Source organism: Pelodiscus sinensis, chromosome 5 (assembly GCF_052426305.1).
Source record: "Pelodiscus sinensis isolate ZL-2025 chromosome 5, ASM5242630v1, whole genome shotgun sequence".
In the NCBI taxonomy this organism is placed as follows: Eukaryota; Metazoa; Chordata; order Testudines; family Trionychidae; genus Pelodiscus; species Pelodiscus sinensis.
In genome coordinates, this window is record NC_143056.1 from 63,239,901 (window position 1) to 63,261,412 (window position 21,512).

Genomic DNA, 21,512 nt, shown 5'->3' on the forward strand with positions numbered 1-21,512 from the left:
ATAATGCTAACATGGTTAGAGGCCTTTGAACATATATAGCTATTATTTACAGGTAGGCAACTGAATCTCTTCCTGTAGCATACAAGTCTGACAACAGTGTATAAACAAAAAGTTACAGCAAGAACAGAAAAAAGTTACTTGTGCTAAAAAGCATGTTTATATATTTTTCAAGAATCTAACTTGTTTAAATAAACTACAAGCCACCTTATCACACAATTTTTACTCTTATTAGACCACTACACGTAATGCTTGATAAAACAAATACAAGAAGTCCCTTACTGTATAGCAATGCTATTACTGAGAGGGTTTTTGGTGCCTCCTGCTCTTCAGTTTCTTTGTTAGTAAAATCAATTTCCTTGGCTTCACTTAGAAACATTCAAGATGGAAAACAAATAAAAAGCTCTCTCCTATCCCCAAATGTTCACCTTGTAGAGCAAATTATGAAAAACAAGCCATTGACAAAAAGCTGAGCAGATGCTCCCGGCTTGCAGCCTTTCCTTGGCAATGAGAAATAAACCCAACAGATGCCTCTCTTAATTGAACACACGGATTACATACACACACGCACTCTGGCCTGCTTAAAACAAAACACACACACAATCAAACAGGAAAATAGCCAGAAAGCTCTTCCCACAGCACTAGGCAAGCAAAGATCAACAAGACCTAGTTTTGCATGTTTAAAATGAAACAGGAAATCATACGTGTGGGCAGGAGGAAGCTGAATTCATAAAACCCCATGGAAGAAATGTAGACCCTACTGGTAAAATAGGCACAGCACATGACTTTGTGCATGCCCACATAGGCAAGATGAAAAAGCTATGCACCAGTCTACAAGAAAAATTGTATATACATATTGGTGCTACTACCACACAACTCCCAAAGTAGATCACAGAGCCTCCAAAGGTAAGACACATGTGGTGCATGCATCCACAACGAACAAGGAAAAATACACATGAATCTATGCACATCTATATATTCTAGAGACATTGCTAAATAAATTGAAACCATATGGACTGAATACACACTACAACTATGATTGAACCTAATGTTTTTGGCCAAAAATTTCCCACCCCATATCACAATCTTGCATAGGCAAAGCTGTGCCCAGGTTGTTTACTATTCTGTCACCCAAGACATGATTGCAGTGTGAAAGTGTTGCATAGACTTTGAGAAAACAATGCAGAGTCCTGTGGCACCTTAAAGACTAAGGGGCTGCGTCTAGACTGGCATGATTTTGCGCAAATACTTTTAATGGAAAAGTTTTTCCGTTAAAAGTATTTACGCAAGAGAGCGTCTACACTGGTACGGACGCTTTTGCGCAAAAGATGTCTTTTGTGCAAAAGCCTCCGTGCTAGTGTAAACGCTCTCTTGTGCAAGAAAGCGCCAATGGCCATTTTAGCCATCGGGCTTTCTTGCACAAGAAATTAACTTGGCTATCTACACTGGCCCTCTTGCGGGAGAGTCGGAGTATTTGCGCAAGAACCACTGATTTTGTAAAGCGACTGCTTTTGCGCAAAATCTTGCCAGTCTAGACGCAGCCAGGGTGTGTCTACACAGCACCCTAAACTTAAAATAAGATACGCAATTTGCATAGTGTAAATTGTGTAGCTTATTTCAAATCTATTTCGAAAGAGCTTATTTTGAAATTTCGCATGTCTACACAGCACTAAATTTAGAAATAAAGCACTATTTTGTGACATCCTTTAACCCTCATGGAACGAGGGATGCTGAAATAGAGCACCCATTATTTTGAAAAATATTTTGAAATAATGGGCAGCATGTTAAGACATAGCTATTGCACAGTAGACATACCCTAACTGATTTATTTAGGCATAAGCTTTGGGGGTCAAAGTCATTTTGTCATGCATTTAACGAAGTGGTTTTGACCCATGCAAGCTTATACCCAAATAAATCTGATAGTCTTTAAGGTGCCACAGGACTCCTCGTTGTTTTTACAGATACAGACTAATACAGCTACTCCTCAGACATATAGTTTGTGAAGCACTTTCAGATGTTTCAGGATGAAAGCGCTATATCAATAGTGGGGATCCCTTGGTCCCCTGCTTAATTTGATCTGGCTCCCAGCAAGTCTCCGTACTGCAGTTCAGAAACTTTGAGCCTCAGAGCCCTGCAGGGAGCTGGAGCAGGAGCACCAGTGCCCTCAGCTCGTTCCCACAACAGGCAGGACCAGATCGGCACTGGGGCTTTAGGGGCTGCAGACCAAGGCCATGGGCTAAAGGGAGCCCTACAAAAGATCTCCAGGACACCAAAAGTCCAGATATTTTTGTGAGGCCCCCTTAGCCTTGGAACCCTGGACTTCAGATACTAAATCCCCTGCATTCTGGCCCTCCCTGGGCAGAGAGGGGGCATGGCTCTATGTCAGGGGTGTCCAAACTTTTTTCAAAGAGGGCCAGATTTGATGAAGTGAACATGCATGAGGGCCGACCATTTTTCCTGACATTCTTTGAACCATTAAAATTAAATGCAAATTAACTATTTTATGCAAAGTTTATTGCAAACAGCACACTTTTCATTTCGTCACATGGATGACAAATCTAAACAGGTGTTAAATCACTCTGCCTTTCATATCTGAAGGCCAGATGAAAAAAAAAATCCAAGAAGCTGAAATATATGTCAGGAACATTGTAAAGTACATTACATATTATTGGTAATAAAGGTTGTCTGTCAACTTTTAAGTTAAAAAAATATGAACAGGAACATAACACCAAGTATACATGTTGTGTCCAAATATATTTATAACTGATTTAGACCAACTGACATTAACTGAGATTTTACAATGTATTCATCTCAATACATATGGATTCGTTGGGGGGCCATAAAAGATAGATATTGCCAAATTACCTGTGGGGCCGTATTAAACTGGAACACGGGCTGCAATTGGCCCGCGGGCCGGACTTTGGACATGCCTGCTCTATGTGCTGCCATTCCCCTCCCTGCCACACACACACTGCCTGGGCTGGAGCCACATCACCACAGGAAGCTCAGCCCCCATGCTGCCCTCTCCTGTAGGCTCTTCTTTCGCAGCTCCCATTGGCTGGGATTCCTGGCCAATAGGAATTGCAGGGAGTGGTGCCTGCATGGAGTGCAGCGCAGCACAGCCTGTGCTGAGCTACATGCTTGCCCCCTTGCCCTGCACCCCAACTCCTTGCCCCAGGCCTGAGACCCCTCCTGCATCCTAAGTTTCTAACTTCCTCCTCAACCTCATGCCCCAACTCTGAGCCTCAGCCCTGAGCCCACTCCAATACCCTAACTCCTGCCCAGACGTCATACCCCCACTCCAACCTGTACTGAGCCCCTTCCTACACTCCAGCCACCTCATCCTCAGCCCCACCTTAAAACCCACACCCCCGTTTGTAACTCTCACCCCGTCCCACACTCCCTTCCCAACCCAATCGGCAATCACCTCCTCCACTCTGACACCCTAATTTTTGGTCCCACTCCAGAGCCTAGGGGACCCCACAAAATCTAAGTCTCCAATTCCTGAGAAGAGTTAATCCATGACTAAAGGTGAGATGAGGGAGGTTTCTTCTTCTTTTGGCTTGTGTGTGGCTGCCTGCCTGATTTTAATGTGGGTCAATGGCCCCTGACAGAAAAAAGGTTCCCTGCGCTATATCAATATAAAATATTCTCAGAAACAGAAGCAGCACCAGTACCATAAGTGCTTTAGGTTTGCCTCATTCACATGGTGTTACTTCTTTAATCAAACATTTATGTTTTTCAAAATGAATTTAATAGCTCTATGGACTAGAGGGCCCAAATTAATCCTGTCCCTTACTCCAGGATCATAAACTACAGTGGAGTTATGGGTTTGTCCCAAGGCTTATATCTTGTCAGCTTCTAGTTGTGAAAATCTGCCATTATATAGAGAAAACAATATCTTTTAAAAAATGCAAGAACAATATATAGTAATGTCCTTTTGTTACTAAAAACAACCTTCTGACATTGTCAGTTCTGAGTGCTATATAGGCCAATTCACTTCTGCTGGGCTCCACACAGTGCAGGAAGTCTGCCAGGATAGATCCAGTTTCAGGTTCTGACCTTACCTCTGAAAAGAGTTGGTATGTAAGGGTACGTCTAGACTACATGCCTCCGTCGACGGAGGCATGTAGATTAGCCAGATCGGCAGAGGGAAATGAAGCCGCGATTAAAATAATCGCGGCTTCAATCGCGGCTTCATTTCCCTCTGCCAATATGGCTAATCTACATGCCTCCGTCAACGGAGGCATGTAGTCTAGACACACCCTAAGAGAAACAACTGCTGGGACATATGTCTAAATATGACAGTACTAGCAGCACTGCTACATATACAGCAGAACTGCATTTATCCAGATGGAATGCAGAACAGTAATTTACTTAATGTGTCAAGGAGGAAGATGCATAAAAAGGATGCAGGATGTACCTGTAAGTGGATAAAGGGGATTTTTTGAGATGTATGTATGTAAGTACAGGTTGAATCTCTTTAATGCTGCACCCTTGAGATCTGACCAGTGCTAAACCAGAGAATTTGCCAAACTCAGTATGGAGGTCAGTATGGTCTGGCGGCCTTACCAGCACTTCTGCTGTTTACTGGGCTCTTAGAAAGACAATTAGGGGTAAATTAGAACTAAATAACAGCCCAGAACACTGAGAGCCGGGACTGGTAGCTTTAAAAAAAACTTTATGGGAATGTGGGAAACTTGGTGGACATCCAGCTAATTAAAATTATGCCAGACCACGGATTTTGCTGGACCAGAGAAAGTACCGGACTAGAGAGGTTCAACCTGTAACATTTAACCTTGTACCACAAAGTGCTATTTGTGACAGATAAGGATGACTATTGAGCAACTGCCACAATCTAACGAATGAACATATTGCTGTAAAAATAATCACTTTTCAAATGCTATTATTGCTTAATGGATTTTTGTTTGCTAGGTTGTTAAGACAAGGGAGACGTGGACATGGAAAGTGACTAATGATTTATACCCATGCCATAAGGGTTATACTGAAAGCTGGCAAAGGTGTATGTTCGCTGGCTTGTCAGATTCCTTCCCTTATCTGGTCTGTTTGATTAATAAATGCATATTGGTTTTACATAGAAGATAAGACACTCCCAGCATACTTTCCTTAGAATCCAAATGCCAGCTGTGGAGATGTGACATAACTCAGTGGCCCTTTGCCATGTTCTTTATTTTTACAGCCTGAATTTTTATAACATGTCCAGAGACACAACAGTAAAGTGGACACAATAGTGAATACGTTTTTTTCCCTTCCTCCCTTGTCTCAGTGTCACTTACCAACATCTAGAAGACTATTTGAAAATTTTGGAGACCCTGAGGGCAGGTGTTGCCTGTAGGGCTGGATTAAGAAAGGGGCTTTAGAGGCTGCAGCCCAGAGCTCTAGGCTAAAGGCAACACCATCCAAAGTGCAGAGCTTTTTGTGAGATCCCCTGAGCCTGGAGCCCTGGACTACAATCACTAAAACCCTTATGTTTTGGCCCTGCCTGGAATAGGAGGGAGTCACAGCTCTGCATGCTGCCAGTCCCCATTCTCGCCTTGCTGGACTGGGCTGGAGCTGCAGGCTCCATCCATATACTTGCCTCTCCCACAGACTCTGCCCCCACAGCGCCTATTGGCTGGAAATCAGTCAGTGGGAGCTGTGTGGGATCAGTGCTTGTAGACAAGCACAAAAGAGCAGTGTTCAGAGCCGCCTGCCCCCTCTCTTCCCCAGGGCCTGAACCACCAAAGGGGAGCTGCCCCAGGTAAGCACCACATACCCACCCCATAGCCCTGAGCCTTCTTCCACACCATAACTCCCGCACCCCCACCTCCATCTCCTGCTCTGAGCCCCCTCCTGTACTTGACCATAGCCTGGATCCCCCTCCGGTACCCCAAATTGCTCATCCTCAGCCCTATCTCAGAGCCTGCACCAGCAGTTGGAGCCCTCACCCCCTCCCACACTCAACCCACAATCCTTTCTTGCACTCTGAACCCTAATTTTTGTCCCACCCGAGAGCCTAGAGGGCCCTACAAAATCTAATAGCTCTGGGCCCCCAGAAGAGTTAGTTCAGCCCTGTCTGTCTGGAGCACTAAGCTCCTCCTCTGATGAGCTTGGTGCCTCATTGGATGTCCACTGAGTTTGGAATAGCATCCCACCATTTCACCAGACACCAACCTCCTTCATGTCCCTAAGATAAAACACTTCTATTCATCCTCTAGATTTGGACCTCCCTTTCCCCACCTATGCTGTTGCCCTGTATTTTTTGTCTGTTAAACTGTAAGCATTGTATCTAAGTACCTTGCCTTATTTGTTTTGTAAAGCACTCTGGACATTAATGGTGCTGTAAAATTTATACCACAAACCCAACTTGGTTAAGGTGACCACCATGTCCCTTCCTTCCTAGTCCCCTGATTCTCTGACAGCCACCATCAATCCTGTGGAGAAGTTTTACTCTAGATGGAAAGCCAGACCTCCCTGCCTCTTTGCTAGACAGCTCTTAGGAAATGTGATGAATAAGGACACAAAGCTGCTGTGTTTAAGAGGATCATTCATGAGTTACTCTGGCAAGGTGAGGGCCAGAACCAAGGTTATGCATCTACTAAGCTTTATTTGAAGATTTAAGTGGCATTTAGGCCTTGCAGGCTATCTGCACAGGACTGAATTTTACCTATTGGCAAGAGGAATACACACTGCCAAAAAGTGTTTGAAAATAAATCCAGGATCTCAGACCCACTTTTCGCTCTCCACCTCTGATTGGGCCATATATTGTTCCTAAATAATAGGTCAGCTTTGCTCATGCTGAAAGAGGAAAGAGAAAAAGGCTGCAGAAAAGTACAATGGCCCACATCTTAAGAAAATATAACCAAGACACAGAGAGAATCTCTGGATAACTAGCAAATGCATCAGACCTGACAGCACTTAATTACCTCCTGCACTTGTTCAATGCAGTTTTAATAGCTTTAACAGACCAGAGCTGATTTATGCTGCTCTCCCAACAGCCTGAGGATTTCATGGCAGTCCTGCCCTGTGTCCGAAACTATAACATGATGAAACCACCACCATGCTACTTGTCAAATGATTCCTGCTTTTACTTTAGCTGGGAAGATTTTTTTTTTAATTCTATATGGTTCTATCCTTCCCGTTTTAGGGACTGGTTTTCCTCTCCAACCAAAGCTTTCTCCCATATGTGAAGGAACTGAAATGAGCTTGTGAGAGCTATCTCCTTATTTTACTCCCACTGAAAACAATTGAGAAACTCCTGTCACTGTATAGGGGAGTGGAGGAGCGAATGGACTCTAACTCTGGAATTGCCATATTACTCAGAAGCAGCAAATCCTCAGTGCTCTTCTGAGATAAGACATTTTTTTCCTTCTGAAAACAATATGTGCTCATGATCATTCTTCTCCACAGCTTCGTATGACCCATGAAGGCACTCGGGGAGCCCTGCAAATGACAGACTCTAGTTTTAAAGAACCCAGTTTGGTTATTTCCACTGTATGTGTAGGTGTTTAATATGTGTTTAACAGGACACTCACCTTTCCTAGTGCTAGTGGACCAACGGTGCATACAAAGGCCAAATTCTGATACTCTGACAAGAAGTAGTACCTTTGTCTGTGAGCTATCTCCCTGAAGTGCAGTTCCTGCTGGCTTGATTTTGACTGTATTTTTAACTAGTTGCCCAGATTGTAAGTCCAGCATCCTTTGTGGTTTTACAAATCAACTAAACATTTACCAATTTTGATTATGAACAATAACTATCATGATGTTTATTAGAGTAGTGCTTAAGGACCAATCAAGAATGGATGCCCATTGTGCTAGGCACCATACACAGAATAATAGACAATTCCTGAGGCCTAGTCTACACTGCAAGTTTGGGTTGAAGTTAGCCGTATTAGGTCGATTTTCTAACCCTAACCAAGCCTATTCTGCTGATTTTAAGAGTGACTAAGTTGATTTCTGTACTCCTCCTTGACGAGGGTAGTAACACTAAATTCGACCTTGCGTGGTCCACCTGGAGATAGAGCAGATGTAGCCCTGTTAAAGTCAACATTCTTGGACTCCAAGAGGTGTCTCAGTGCCCCAATGTGACTGCTCTGGCCAGCACTTTCAACTCTGCTGCTCTCCTAGGCACACAGGAAAAGCCCCAGGGTGGCAAGCACAGCAGCACACCTGACTATGAATGCCCAGGGTTGCAAATGGGCTCCAGCATGGAGCATGCAGGAGATCCTGGACCTGATTGCTGTGTGAGGAGAAGAATCTGTGCAGGCAGAACTACAAAGCAGCAGAAGAAATGCTGATATCTATGCAAAAAAAATCACACAGGCACTGGTGGAGAAAGGATATACCAGGGATACCCAGCAGTGCTGTGTGAAAACAAAGGAGCTCAGGCAGGTGTCCTAGAAGACAAAGGAGGCAAACAGTTGGTTTGCAGCTCTGACTCAGACATGCCGATTCCATGAGCAGCTGCATGGGACTGTAGGGTGGCACCTGACCAGTGTCCCACAGGTGTTAGTGGATACCTCCCACGAGATTCTTCAGGCTGTCTCGGGCAACAACAAGGAGAACATTGCTGAGGAAGAAGAGGAAAATGCTCAGCAGACAAGTGGCGGATCCAGTCTCATCGATAGCCGGGGCCTTTTTTTAAACTTTGGAGCCAATCCCCTCCCAGGACTTACCGCTGCCAGACTGCAATATACCAGGAAGTCTGGGGCACCACTGTGACGGTCAAATCAGGGCGAATTGCTTAGAACCAGGTTTACTTACAGCCCAAGACTGCAGTTCTCCATAACTAGGCACCAAACCAGTCACAAAGTACACTTCAGCTGCCACTCTGGACAGCAAGAAGTCATACAAGCAATCCCCTTAGACACTCCAGCTTTACCTGTGCCACAACCAGCACCACACCTTACACAGGTGAGAAAGTATGAAAACCAATCTCACCAACTCCAAACAAGTCTCCTTCCCCCACCACCCCCCACAAAGGGCCAGCCACGGTCCCAGTTCAATTTATGCCTTAGCTCTTACCCAAAAGAGCACACTGTGCCAATCCTTTAGATTGAATCTAAAATCTAAAGGTTTATTAATAAAAAGGAAGAAAAGGTTGTGAGATGAATTGTTAAAGAAAGCACAGGATGTACATCAATCACCAAGTTCTTGAGGCAGGCTCTTCGCAGAGAAGTAACAAACTGCTAGCTTAAAAATCTATGTTAGGATGGATCAACAAATCCTTCCGGGCCCTCTTTTCCATAACACAGATGCTTCTGAAGTCAAGAGCAAGACTGAAGACAAAGATGGAGGAACCCCCAGGATCCTTTTATAAGCTTGCCCATGCAGAGGAAAATCCATTGTTCTCCTGAGTGATGGTACCTCCCAAAACCAAGCTGATCAAATGATCAATGAACTTGTTCATGTCCTTTCTATGCAAGCAGCCATGAGGTACCTACTGGTCTGCAGGTTTGCAGCAGAATTCCTCAGGTGATTATTGGCAACGCTGAAGAGCCATTGTCCATGCAGCATAGTTATTCACTGAGTAACCACTGGGAGATGCCTGCTGCTGTCTCCCAGACAGAAAACATTTACAATACATGAATGGAGCCGATATTCAAAACTTTACATACAAAAATCATACATGTGTATGAGTAGCATAAATAGGATCAGCATAGCATAAGCTTTTATTAGATACCTCACAAAACCCACTGTGCACAGAATTTGGGACAAACTCACAACAGTGGATGCAACAACGATTTGCATTCTCCTGTTAGAATTCAATAACAGGACAGAACACTCAGCAAACAAGTGGAGGGTCCAATCTCACCAAGAGCCAGGATCTTTTTTTTAAACTTTGGAGGCAATCCCCTCCCAGGCCTTACTGCTGCCAGACTCTGATGGCAGGGTGGGCACTTCTGGTGAGTTCATATTTATAATCATACAACAAGTGGGTTAAGACAATTGGGTTTTATCTGCGGCAGCCACTCTGCTTACACAATGGGGGCTCCCCTGTTAGCATGTGTGGAGATGGAGCAGGAACCTCCCTGCACCTGTCTACAAAGGAACTCTTTAATTCTCACAGGGTTTCCGGGGAGCCTGCCTTATTCTGTTCTCCGTGGTAGGACACCTTTCCACACCAAGCCAGTAGTAAGTGGTCTGGCATCATTTCAGCACAAAGCAGTGCAATGTAAGGTCCAGGTTTCTGGGCTCATTCACTCAGTATCTGCTCCACTCACACATGGCAACCTGGGTGAAGCAGGGGAATCTCTGGAACTGCCGAGTCCCTGCAAGCCTGTTTATTCGGCTTGAGGCAATATGCTAAAAATAGAAGCGTGGACATTGTGATTCAGGTGGTAGCTTGAGCTGTCAAGCCCCACCCAATTCCCTGGTCTGAGCTCTGGTACATAGCTCAAGTGTCTGCCAGAGCTGCACCAGCCACTATTTTTCACATGCTAGCTCAAGCCAAGCTAGTATGAATCTGGGCTGGCAGGTTAGCTCTCAGCTGCAGTTTGGACATACACATAGGTCACATGAGCTTAGCTCCCGAAGCTATGAATCTTTCCCGTAAGTACCCCGCAACTCTTTGCCACAGGTCCCTTGGTAGAACTTGGTTTTTCCCCCCTTAGTGGGAACCTTTGCAGGGCCACTTCACAACAACTTCTGCAGGAATCAAAGCAGCACACAGGCAAGCAGCATGCGGACCTGGTCTGCAGCAGCATGCATGCAGGAGACCCTCAGTTACTCTCAGTTGTGAGATATTAGCTTTGATCACCCCAAATGTGGAACATGGTGCCAGTGTTCAGAACAGTGCCTCCAAATACTTGGAGTGATCCCTTTCCGAAAGCATCCACACCCTCTGTCCCATCCTGCACCTTCCTATCATGCTGCGTGTTCACCAAGGGAAGTGAGGAAGAAATGTACATAACTTATTTTCTTTCACACTTATGAATCATGGTTGTGAATACACTCAATACCTACTCTGTACAGGTTGGATTTCTCTGGTTCAGCATTATGGGGGCCTGACCCGAACAAGAGAATTTGCCGGAGTAGGGAAGGTCTCCGGCCACCGGCCCCCAATCCCATCATCTGCCTCTGGCAGGCTGCCCCAGCAGGCATCCTGCCTCACCCTTCCCCGCAACCTGGCTGGGCTGCTTGCCCAGCTACCACTGGCTCCCTGGTCGGCATAGGCTCTGGCTCTGGCTATGCCGACCAGGGAGCCAGCAGTAGCTGGGCAAGCAGCCCAGCCAGGTTGCGGGGGAGGGACTCCACCCTGGTCCTGTACAGCCTCAGTCCTGGTCCCATGCCACCGGTGGGAGCTGTGGAGCTTTGGGCCCAGTCCCATGCTCCTAGAAGTTGCTGCAGGGACTCCAGCCGCGCACTGCTATAGGGCTCTGGCCTCAGCCTGCTGCTCTTCGGGGCTGCTAGAGCCATGGTCTTGTGCTGTCCCCAGCCAGGCAGCTGACCTTGCTGCTCAGTCCAGCTGGCCCTCCTGCTCTTAGGCTCCTGAGCTCTCTGTTCCAGGAACATCCGTGGTCCTGCCGGACCAGAGAGTGCCGGGTTTTGGAGGTACAACCTGTATATTGTTTCTTTTGCTTTTGCAGAAGTGCCCTTTAAGATCGGCTCAGGGTCCTACACATCAGTGGAGCACCTCTGTCAGATAAGGAAGTGAACGAGGAGGAAAGAGGACATATTTCAAGCAGTACTGCAATCCTCTGACCTTTATCAAGCACAGAACATGGAGAGACACACACTAAAATGGAGAGCCAGGAGAGGAGATGGCAGGAGCATATGATAAAAGTCATGGAGGACTAAGCAGAGATGCTCAGGCTCCTGATTGGGCATACAATCCATATTCATCTTCCTCTACAGCCTGCATAGAACTGCATTCCATGCCCCCGCCCCCTTGCCCCATCTTCTCCCAGGCATTCTCTGCATGTTCCCAACCCATCACAGTAATCCCTGTACTGCACCCTGGGGAACATGTTCCATATTTACAGCTGGATTTACACACAGCTGTGAGAGCTTCATTTGAGATTGCTGCTCGGCATCATGTCCCTCATAAATAATGGAAATTTGTGTATTGCTGTTCAATAAAAATTTAGTCTTAGAAATACAATGATGCTTTATGTCCTACCAAAAATTGTTTGCCATTGATTTCAAGCAGGGGAGGAGGGGAGGAGATAAATGCTTTATGACTTGTACCCTGAACAACCCACTGCAATGTTTGTCCCATCAAGCACTGAAAGCCTAACTCAGAATGCAAAGGACAGGCAGGAGCTATCAAATGGCTAACCACAATGCATTGCTGTTAAAGTCAAAGATAGCCATGCTACTGGTTGTAGCAGAAATTCAGCGTAGTATCCATGGCTATTCCCATGGCTTGAACAAAATTCAAAGATCCCTGAGTCCTACACATGGTTACCACAACATGTGGTGTACCACATCCAGTTCACTAAATACCCCAACATCAATTATGTGGGTGAGACCAAACAATTGCTACATTCAAATAAATTCACACAGGAAAATGGCACAAGATAAAAACATCCTACCATCTGTAGTTGAATGCTTTTCACAAAGAAATCACTCTATATCTTAGCTATCAATCCTCATCCTCAAAGGAAACCTGCACGGCACTTTCAGAAGACAAGTCTGGGAACTTAAACTCATAATTTTGCTAGATATAAAAAAATCACAATCTTACTAGAGACAGTGGATTGCTGGCTCATTACAATAATCTGTAACCCATTAAGCACTCCTCTTTGTCCTATGACTACTTGGGTGTTTAACGGACCATTCATAGTGAAGTGGCCTGAGAGGAAGAATTGCCTAATGGCTATATTATAGCAGTTTATGGATCTACTCTCAGTTCTGCAAATTGACATGACCTATTCATTGGGATGTCACTTAGGATGTATGGGGCCCACACAGTACTATTAAACTGTTGCCTCTATCCCCAACAATAGCCTGGGGAGGGATGACGAGATGTGATTTTATAATCTTCAGCAACACACTAATGAAATATTTTTAAAGCAAATTTTAAATTAAGGTCTTATAGACTAACAGTAAATTCAGAAATTGACAGTATGTATCTGGGATTGGCACATGCCTGTTAAATGATTTCGTTGCCACTTGAACAGCTCTTTCACAGGTTCAGTGTTCTGCTAATAGGTCTGGCAGGCTTTTTCAGTTTTAAGTTAAGTAGCTCCTCTCTGGAGGAAGCAGAGCTACAGACCAGGGATAGGAAGGTAAACATTAGGACCCAGTGATGCCTCAATATTTTGGATGTACTACACAGCTGCATATTCTGCATATGGGAAAGGATGGCCCAGCTCTAAGGGCTTGTCTTCACTACAGGGTGGATTGATGCTGCAGCATTTGATCCTCTGGAGGTCAATTTATCACATCTGCTTAGACATGATAAATCAATCTTTTCATGCTCTCTCATTGACTCCAGTACTCGCCCAGGATGACAAGAGTAGGCAGAGTCAATGGGAGAGAAGCCCCCACCGACCTTACTGCACAGACGACAAAGAAGACTACGTCGACTTCAGCTACACTATTTGTGTAATTAACGTTGCATACTTAGATCAACAGGGAGCATAGTGTAGACTAGTCCTCAGAAGCTATATTTCCAAATGGTATGTAGGTGCTCAACTTCCATTGAAAGATAATGGGAGCCTAATTCCCTCATGCAACTTTGGGGAATCTCCCTTTTAATCACTCTTTGTCCGGTTTTCCCATCTGTAAACTTGAAGTAATAATAGTTATCAACTTCAGTGGGGCATTCTGAGGATTAGTGGTTTAATATTTGCAAAGCACTTTCAAATTCTATCTGGTGAAAGATTCTACAGAAGTTCAAATGCTTTACTGTTATTATCTTATAGTTCAGGGGAAATAGTATCAGGGGAAATAAAACACTGGAGCTGAAGTATATGGGGAACACTTGTCCACTCTGCCTCAATTCATGGCGGGGGAGAATTTTCCTTAAGTTTCAGTGGAAAGCAAGGAGATCTCATTGTGTTATAATCATTGCTTCCTGTTTGTTACCTAATGACATCATTTCCTGTTTCCTGTCTGATTATAACCTTGCCAACTGTTTTTCTCAAACATTAACCAACTTCCCATCGCCCCCCCTTTCTTTTTAAACAAAAATACCATAATAAATATCATTGTAACCGGAGGCCCTGACAGAACACTGCTCTACCAATTAACCTTTCAACTGCTAGAATGCCCAGCTCCGCCGCTACTCGGTTAGCTACAACCAGAGAATACCAAACCAACACTGAATGACAATCATTTTATTTAAGGCTTGATGCTTAGGTAATCTTAAGCTTCCAATGATTTATTGTTACTAATTAGTAGTAGTACATTTCTCTGTGTGCATGCTACCACAGCACTGTGCAGAACTCATAAGAAGACAGGCTCCTCATTAAAGAGTTGACCGTCTCACTCTGGCAAACAAGCTCAAAGAACTCTATCTCACTATTCTACCTCAAGGTGAGGAGGACAGAGGCTTTGGAACTCAAGCATTAAGACTTTGCAAAAGATGTGGCCTTTACACTCTGCAATATGCATGTGAGTAATTTCACACACTGAACCACCTCTATTGAGACCTCTTGCATGCAAAAAATTATTCCTGCACATTGGTGTTTGCTAGTTCAGGTCCTGCAAAAAGAATCTGAAGAAGGAGGGGAAAGGAGCATGGTCCATGGGAAGAGGAAAGCTAATCCCAACCTGAGTGTTTAAAAATGCATTTTTCCCACTTATCAGCAAGACCTTGGAGCACCCACATGGTTTAGAGCTTCCGATTGCTCTAGAGCAGCTCCCACCCAGCCATGCTCCAAAAAGAGCCCCCAGTTGTCTGTCTTACCAGAGATTAAGGGAAATGGGCTTAAAGCAAAGTAAAAAGAGGTTCAGATTCTTAAGGCTCCATCTGGGGTGCAATAGCAGAGTTTTCCTTCCAGATTAAAGCTGTGCTGGGGGTTAAAAAGTTTCCCATGTGTTTTTTCAACCAAAGTAAATACAATATAACGTGCCTTGGAACTAACGCCTCAATAAGTACAGCCAGCAAACACAGACTCCCCTGAGATTGCTACTGTCCACACTGACATGTCAACAGACCCATGCCAAACAGCAGTTGGAAGGTCACCAGTTCTGAAAAGCCCAACACAAGGGAGCATAGATATTGTTCAATTCCCAGCCATCCCAAATGATCAGCATCTGGCTGAGAAATTGCAGTCCAAATGTTAACAAGTAAAAAGGACTTCGATGTTGCTACTACTACTACGAATAAATTATTACAATTGTTCCCACCCATCTTCATCACTGTACATTGTGTTAATTTATTGTATGAAAGCACCATTTGCAGACTCAAACCAATTTTATATTAAAAAGGTTTATTGGTGCACAGCTCTGCAGAATGGCAGCACACATTCCGATTTCCTATCCCTTCTGATTCCAGGTTACAATAGACTCGCGCACCAGAGAAATGTGACACCGGCTGCCCTGTTTTATACTAAGGTGACAGTTCCCTCTGCAAACAGGCCCCAATAGAGGGCGCCACGTGAACACAGATGAAATGCTAGCACATAACCAGCTCTCCACATTCCTGGCCCATTGCCTTGAGTAGAGAAAATTCTGAGCATTGGCCTTCAGCTGCTCTGACACAACTCCCAGAATTCCTTCCAACCATCCACACTCAGTCTGCTCTGCAGAGAAACACTTCCTCAGCCTCCTTTTTGTTCATTTGTTCTGCCACTGCCCAAAAACACATACAAATCATGGGCTAAACCCTGCGATCCAACTACACCCCTAGCCTTTCATTGACTTGAATGGGAGTGCAGGATTCACAAGCCTGCAAACTGCCACCACGCAAAAATCATGAGTCGGACCCAAAAGTCATGATTTTTTTTTTATAAGACTCTCATGATTTTTTAGCCCACCTTCTGATTTTTTGTTCTCCCACTACCTACTCCCAGTGGATGTGTGACTAGCACAGTGTTTTCTAGCCCTGCATATTTGCTGAACGGAAAAGGATTTTAGCTCCTGATGCAGAAGACCTCATAATAATGTTGTGGTCCCCAAACTTTTCGCTTGCCCCTCCCCTTGAGCCAGGGAAGACGCAGACAGGAATAAGGGAGTAAAGGCTGGGGGTGGGCCACAGGTCAGGGTGGAGGCATTGCCAAAGTTGGCAGGAGGGCTAAGTCTGGTAGCCAGGACCAGGCCAAAGGTGGATGACACTCCCTCCCCTCTATGGGGGCTGTCCAGGGCCCCAGTTGTGCCTACCCCTGAACAGTCTTCCATGGCCCCTTAAGGGGGGCACACCCAAGAGCTTGGGAACCTCTGCAAATAATGCAAATGACTCTTACTCTTACATGATTATACTGCAGAGCCTGCAGGTACCACTCCCTGTCTCCTGCCCCTTCTCTCAATCCACTGCAGTCACCTGTTCCCAGAGCTGTCAAAGTTTGTGCACTAGCATGAAAGTTATTCATTTCCCCTAAATACCACTGCCACTGTTTGGGGGGGGGGTGTGGCAGGCAACTACACGAAAGACATTTAAGACTTTCTCAGTCACATGGAGCATCATGCACGGAGCAGAACAAAACTTGTATTGACTTTTTGGGAAAGAAGCAAAACCCCCACATGTTTGGTGGCCCTGCCTTTGCCCCGTATCCTGCTGCTCTCCTGCAGGAAGCCCTCACTCAGGATTGGCGGGATGCAGAGGAAAACCTGCAAGCAAAAAACTGAGGCAAGAACAAAAGAGAAAGATACTGTCACAGGGCTTTCTAAGCAGTTTATGAAAATATGCTTATGAATATGAATGATATAACTGGAATATGCTTCATGTGAAATGCCTCTTGCAAGGTATTGTTGGAAAGCTTGTAATCTGCTCAATAGGTTTATCTATTTGTATGTATGTACTATATCAGTCCAGTATTTGAAGGTAGAAATAGGGGTATAAACCCATGTTATTAATGCAGTCATGCCAAGTGAGAGCCGTTAATGGTACTTTAGGATCTTCATGGCCCACTGCCAAGAAAACAGTAAATGGACTTGTCTGTCCAATAAGCCTGGGAAGAAGGGCTATGGTTGGTCCTACCAAGACGTGGTCATGTCACCTGATGCTGGAGTCCCATCTCGGCTGCTTTTCAACTGAACGTGAGAAAAAGTTTAAACTGAACACAAAGGATTCCTGCCTTTGGCAAAATCTGTATAAAGGGTGGAAGCCAGACAATAAGGGCAGATGACAGTTTTCAGGATACCCCTGCTTAGGACCCAAGATGACTGCTGGAAACATCTAAGGCCTGATCTATACTAGGAGTTTAGGTTAAATTTAGTCGCATAAGGTAGATTTTCTAAACGAGCCCATGCTACCAAAACTGTTCTGTTGACTTTAAGGGCTGCTGAAGTCAATTTCGGTACTTCTGCTTTTCAAGAGGAGTAACGAAAATTCAACCTTGCATGGTCAAATTTACAGTAATATAGACCCAGCATGGAGAAAGTCGATGTTCTTGCCTCTGGGAGGCATCCCACAGTGCCCCACTCTGACTGCTCTGGCCAGAACGTGCCCCTCTACTGCTCTCCAGGTGAACAGGAAAATGCCCAGGAAAGTCTGAATTTCATTTCCTGTGTGGCCAGCATTGCGAGCACACCTCAGAGCAGGTGGCATACCAGAGCAGCACAACTGGCCGTGGTTTCCATGAGTTCAACTCATGGAGCTCCAGTTTCCAGGGGTGCAGAAGAGCACCAGCATGGAATGTGCAGGAGATCTCGGACCTCATTGAGAGATAGGGAGAGGAATCCATTCTCGCGGAGCTCTCAACCAGCAAAAGAAATGCCAATATCTATGCAACGATTTCAAAATGCATGGTGTAGAGCAAGGGCAGAGTTTCAGGAGGGTGGGGTGGGAGCCAGCAGTCATATGCTCTGGGATGCTGCTCACTTTTCATCCCATTCCCTGGATTATCAGGGAGTGAGGGGAAAGTACTTGCATTCCGTGTATGCCTCTCACACCTGGCTGGTGAGCTCCCCTACACCAGCCAAGTGTGAGAGGCATGCCTGGAATGCAAGTACTTTCCCCTCACTCCCTTAGCATCCAGGGAACGGGCTGAAAAGCATGCATCCCGGAGCACCCAGTTGCTGCCCCCCTACCCTCCCAAAATTCCACCAGTGGAGGAGAGAGGATACCTCAGGGGCCAGCAGTGCCGTGTTAAAATAAAGGAGCTGAGGCAGTCCTATCACAAGACTAAGGAGACAAATGGACAGTCTGGTGCATCACCACAAACATACTGCTTCTACAACCAGCTGCATGTGATTCTAGGGAGGGATTTGACCAGGAACCCAAGCCAGACCATGGAATCCTCCCAAGACACTCCTGGCAGCAGCATGAAGGACAGCAAGGCTATGGTGGAGGAGGAAGATGACAAGGACAATGGCCAACTGACAAGCAGTGATAGCCAAGAACTTTGTATAACTTTGGAGACAATTCTCCCCCCCTCCCACCCCCCGCCCTGGCCCCGGATGTCTCACAGCCCTGAAGGCTGCAATGGAGCGCCTGGCAGTGATCCTGGAGAGGATCGCCCCTTGCAGAACAACTTTCTCTCCTCACCCAGTTCGGCAGCCTACATCCTCAGGGGCCCTGGAATACGGGGTTGGTGGGGGACGGACTCAAGAGCAGCTTCACACTCAGCCTCCAGGGTCTCAGGAGGCAATAATCTGCCCTAGCATTTCTGATCCCCCCCCCTTCCCCCCGCTGCCTGTCAGGTCCCACCATGGACTCCTTTTCTGCACCTGCTGCCTTCTCTTTAAATGCCCAAAAGCACATTCAACCTCCATTCTGCACTTGCTCAGCAGTTGAACAGCTGCTTACTGGGGTCCAGGATGCTGTGTAGGGATTCATGAGCCACAAGAGCAAGGGGTAGGCTGGGTCACCACGGATTACAATAGGCATTTCCACATCTCCGATTCTAATTGTCTGGTCTGGGAAAAAAGTTCCAGTGTGCAGCTTTCTGAAGAGGCAGCAGTTCCTGAAGATGCACTCATCATGAATCTTGCCTGACCATCCCACACTGATGTCAGTGAAATGGCCTTCATGAGCCACCAACACCTGCAGCAGCATAAAGAAGTACCCCAGATGGTTTATGTACTCCTTGGCAAGGTGCTCAGGGACCAAGATGGGGATGTGCGTTCTGTCTATTGCCCAACCGCAGTTAGGGAACCCCATAATGGCCAAGCCATCCACTGTGGCATCTATGTTTCCCAGAGTCACTACCCTTCATATCACAATGTTATTGATTGCTTTAGCTACTTGTATAACCGCAGCCCCCACTGTAGATTTCCCCACTCCAAACTGATTCCCAATTGACTGGTAGTTGTCTACGGTTGCAGGTTTCCCCAGGGCAGTTGCCACTGGCTTCTCCACTGTCAGAGCAGGTCTCATGCCGGTGTCCCTGCACGTCAGGTGGGGAAAAGTCATTCACAAAGTTCCATGAAAGTGGACTTGTGCATTTGCAGCACCCATCACAGATACCTCTTGAAACTCTTTCAAAATGTGCAGAGAGGGATATCGGAAAAGCTAAACACAATAAATGCCACTTATGAGCCTCATTCAGAAATATATTTAAGCACAGGGCTAATTTTAAATTTGATGAGACTACTCCCAAGTTTAAAATAAAGCAATTGTTTTAGTACCTTGCTGACTACCATAGGCTACCAATCACCTGAAGCAGCTTAGCTTCTGTCCTTAACACGTAGTACAAACTTCCCTTCAGCGTGCTAATTATGAGGTTGGGCTGGGCTTGTTAATCATCTCTTTAAATTTCAGGAAGAATGGTTGATGAACTTTGTCATACACTCTAGAGTGGCTCCCAACTCAGGTCGGACTGTGCCAATCTCAGATCAGACTGTTGGAAAACAGAGCAGACGAGACACCTCAAACTGGTAGTGTGTCCTATAATTAGATTTCTCCAAGCCAGTGACAAATGCACTCTTGAATCACTATACCAGTCTTGCCATGGAGCCAGACTGCCTCTTTAGGCCCTCCATCCTGCCACCAAGACAAACTGGATTTAGTGATAATGGTCACAAGCCAAAAATCACACCACTTAAGGTTACTCCCAATCTCAAAAGAATCAGTCACTTAAACCAGATTAAACAGCACCTTGGATCTCAACAAAGACAATACTGAAAGCCAATTATCTAGTAAATTAATTAAAGAAGTATCAGCTAAGAAAAGAAATGAGTTACTGAGAGGTTAAACCAGATAAATACATTAACAGGTGAGTCATAGTTTGCAATTCAAAATTACAGAGATGATATCAAGTGATGGAACTCCCTTTCTGGGGATTTCCACTTTTACAGGGAAGACACCAAATGCAGAGTCCAATCAGTCAATGATAAAGGATCTTTCTTTGAACACTGTGTATAGCTTCCTCTCCAGACAATAACCCTGGAAGCATTTATACTCACAGAATGACCAATTGCTTTGAACTAGCACTTTTCCTCATTACATTTGCAAGGTTCCGGTCACATTTGATGGGACATTTTAATTAGAGGGCTATATAAAATGTAAAAGTTAATGTGATAGCAGACAACTCTTCATTTATTTTCATGAAGTTTACACATCAAGTACATTCTCCTTGTAACACTTTTCATATTGGGTTAACTAATTACAAGGATATCCCTAATGTAATGTGACAATCAACAGGTTATAGATAAATGAAGATAATACCATTAACATTTTCCTTTGAACTAAACTAACACAGAAGTTAACTGGCTGATTACACTATAATACCTTTCGATATTGCTTTAATTTCTATTAGCATATGAAAAATAACTGGCAGCCATGTCCTGAACTGGCACTAAGGTAGCCAGTGTCACAGAGCATACACAAATTCCTCCCTTACAAATTCAAAAATCATTGGAAACCTCTGCAATTCCCCCCCCCCCCCCCACCCATTCTTACTCTAAATCTGATTTTAAAGGAACTAGTTTTATAATTCTCCTACATCCAAGGGAAGCACAATGATTTCATTGTGAATCTTATAAAACGTGGTGTTTTTCTTAAAGCCCAAGCCCCTGGAGTCATGTAAATATATGAGACTCTCAACTTCATCTACAGCAGACTTCTAGCCCTCACAGTTACAGAGGAAGAAAAAAAAACCATGAAATTATGACCCTAGAGCTCAAAAACCAGATGGCAAATCAGAATAACCAGAATGATAAAAAAAATTCTTCTGGTTTTCCTCAGACTCACCTACTATATATCTAAGAGGGTTTGTTTGTTCAAGAATCCCTCCTAAATGGTCAGAGCTAGGACCACCAAATTCAGTATACAGCTTCCTCTTATCAGAACTTAAGCAAGGTAGGGATTTGGTGTGCCAGGGAAATGGGATGTACCTGGAATGGGATTGCTTCTCATAAAACCAAAATGATTAGGGGGCTGGAGCACATGATCTACGAGGAGAGGCTGAGGGATTTGGGCTTATTTAGTCTGCAGAAGAGAAGAGTGAGGGGGGATTTGATAA

The 21,512-nt window shown here is 45.0% G+C and overlaps 1 protein-coding gene across 1 annotated transcript; it reads left to right on the forward strand.

Moving 5' to 3' along the window:
• Nucleotides 1–8,172: 8,172 nt before the first annotated feature.
• On the forward strand, nt 8,173–20,432 carry LOC149524331 (myb/SANT-like DNA-binding domain-containing protein 7). The gene is given in 3 exon segments (XM_089778247.1): nt 8,173–8,388; nt 18,220–18,454; nt 20,347–20,432. Coding segments are annotated over 3 exon segments (537 nt in total).
• The last annotated feature ends 1,080 nt before the right edge of the window (nt 20,433–21,512 follow it).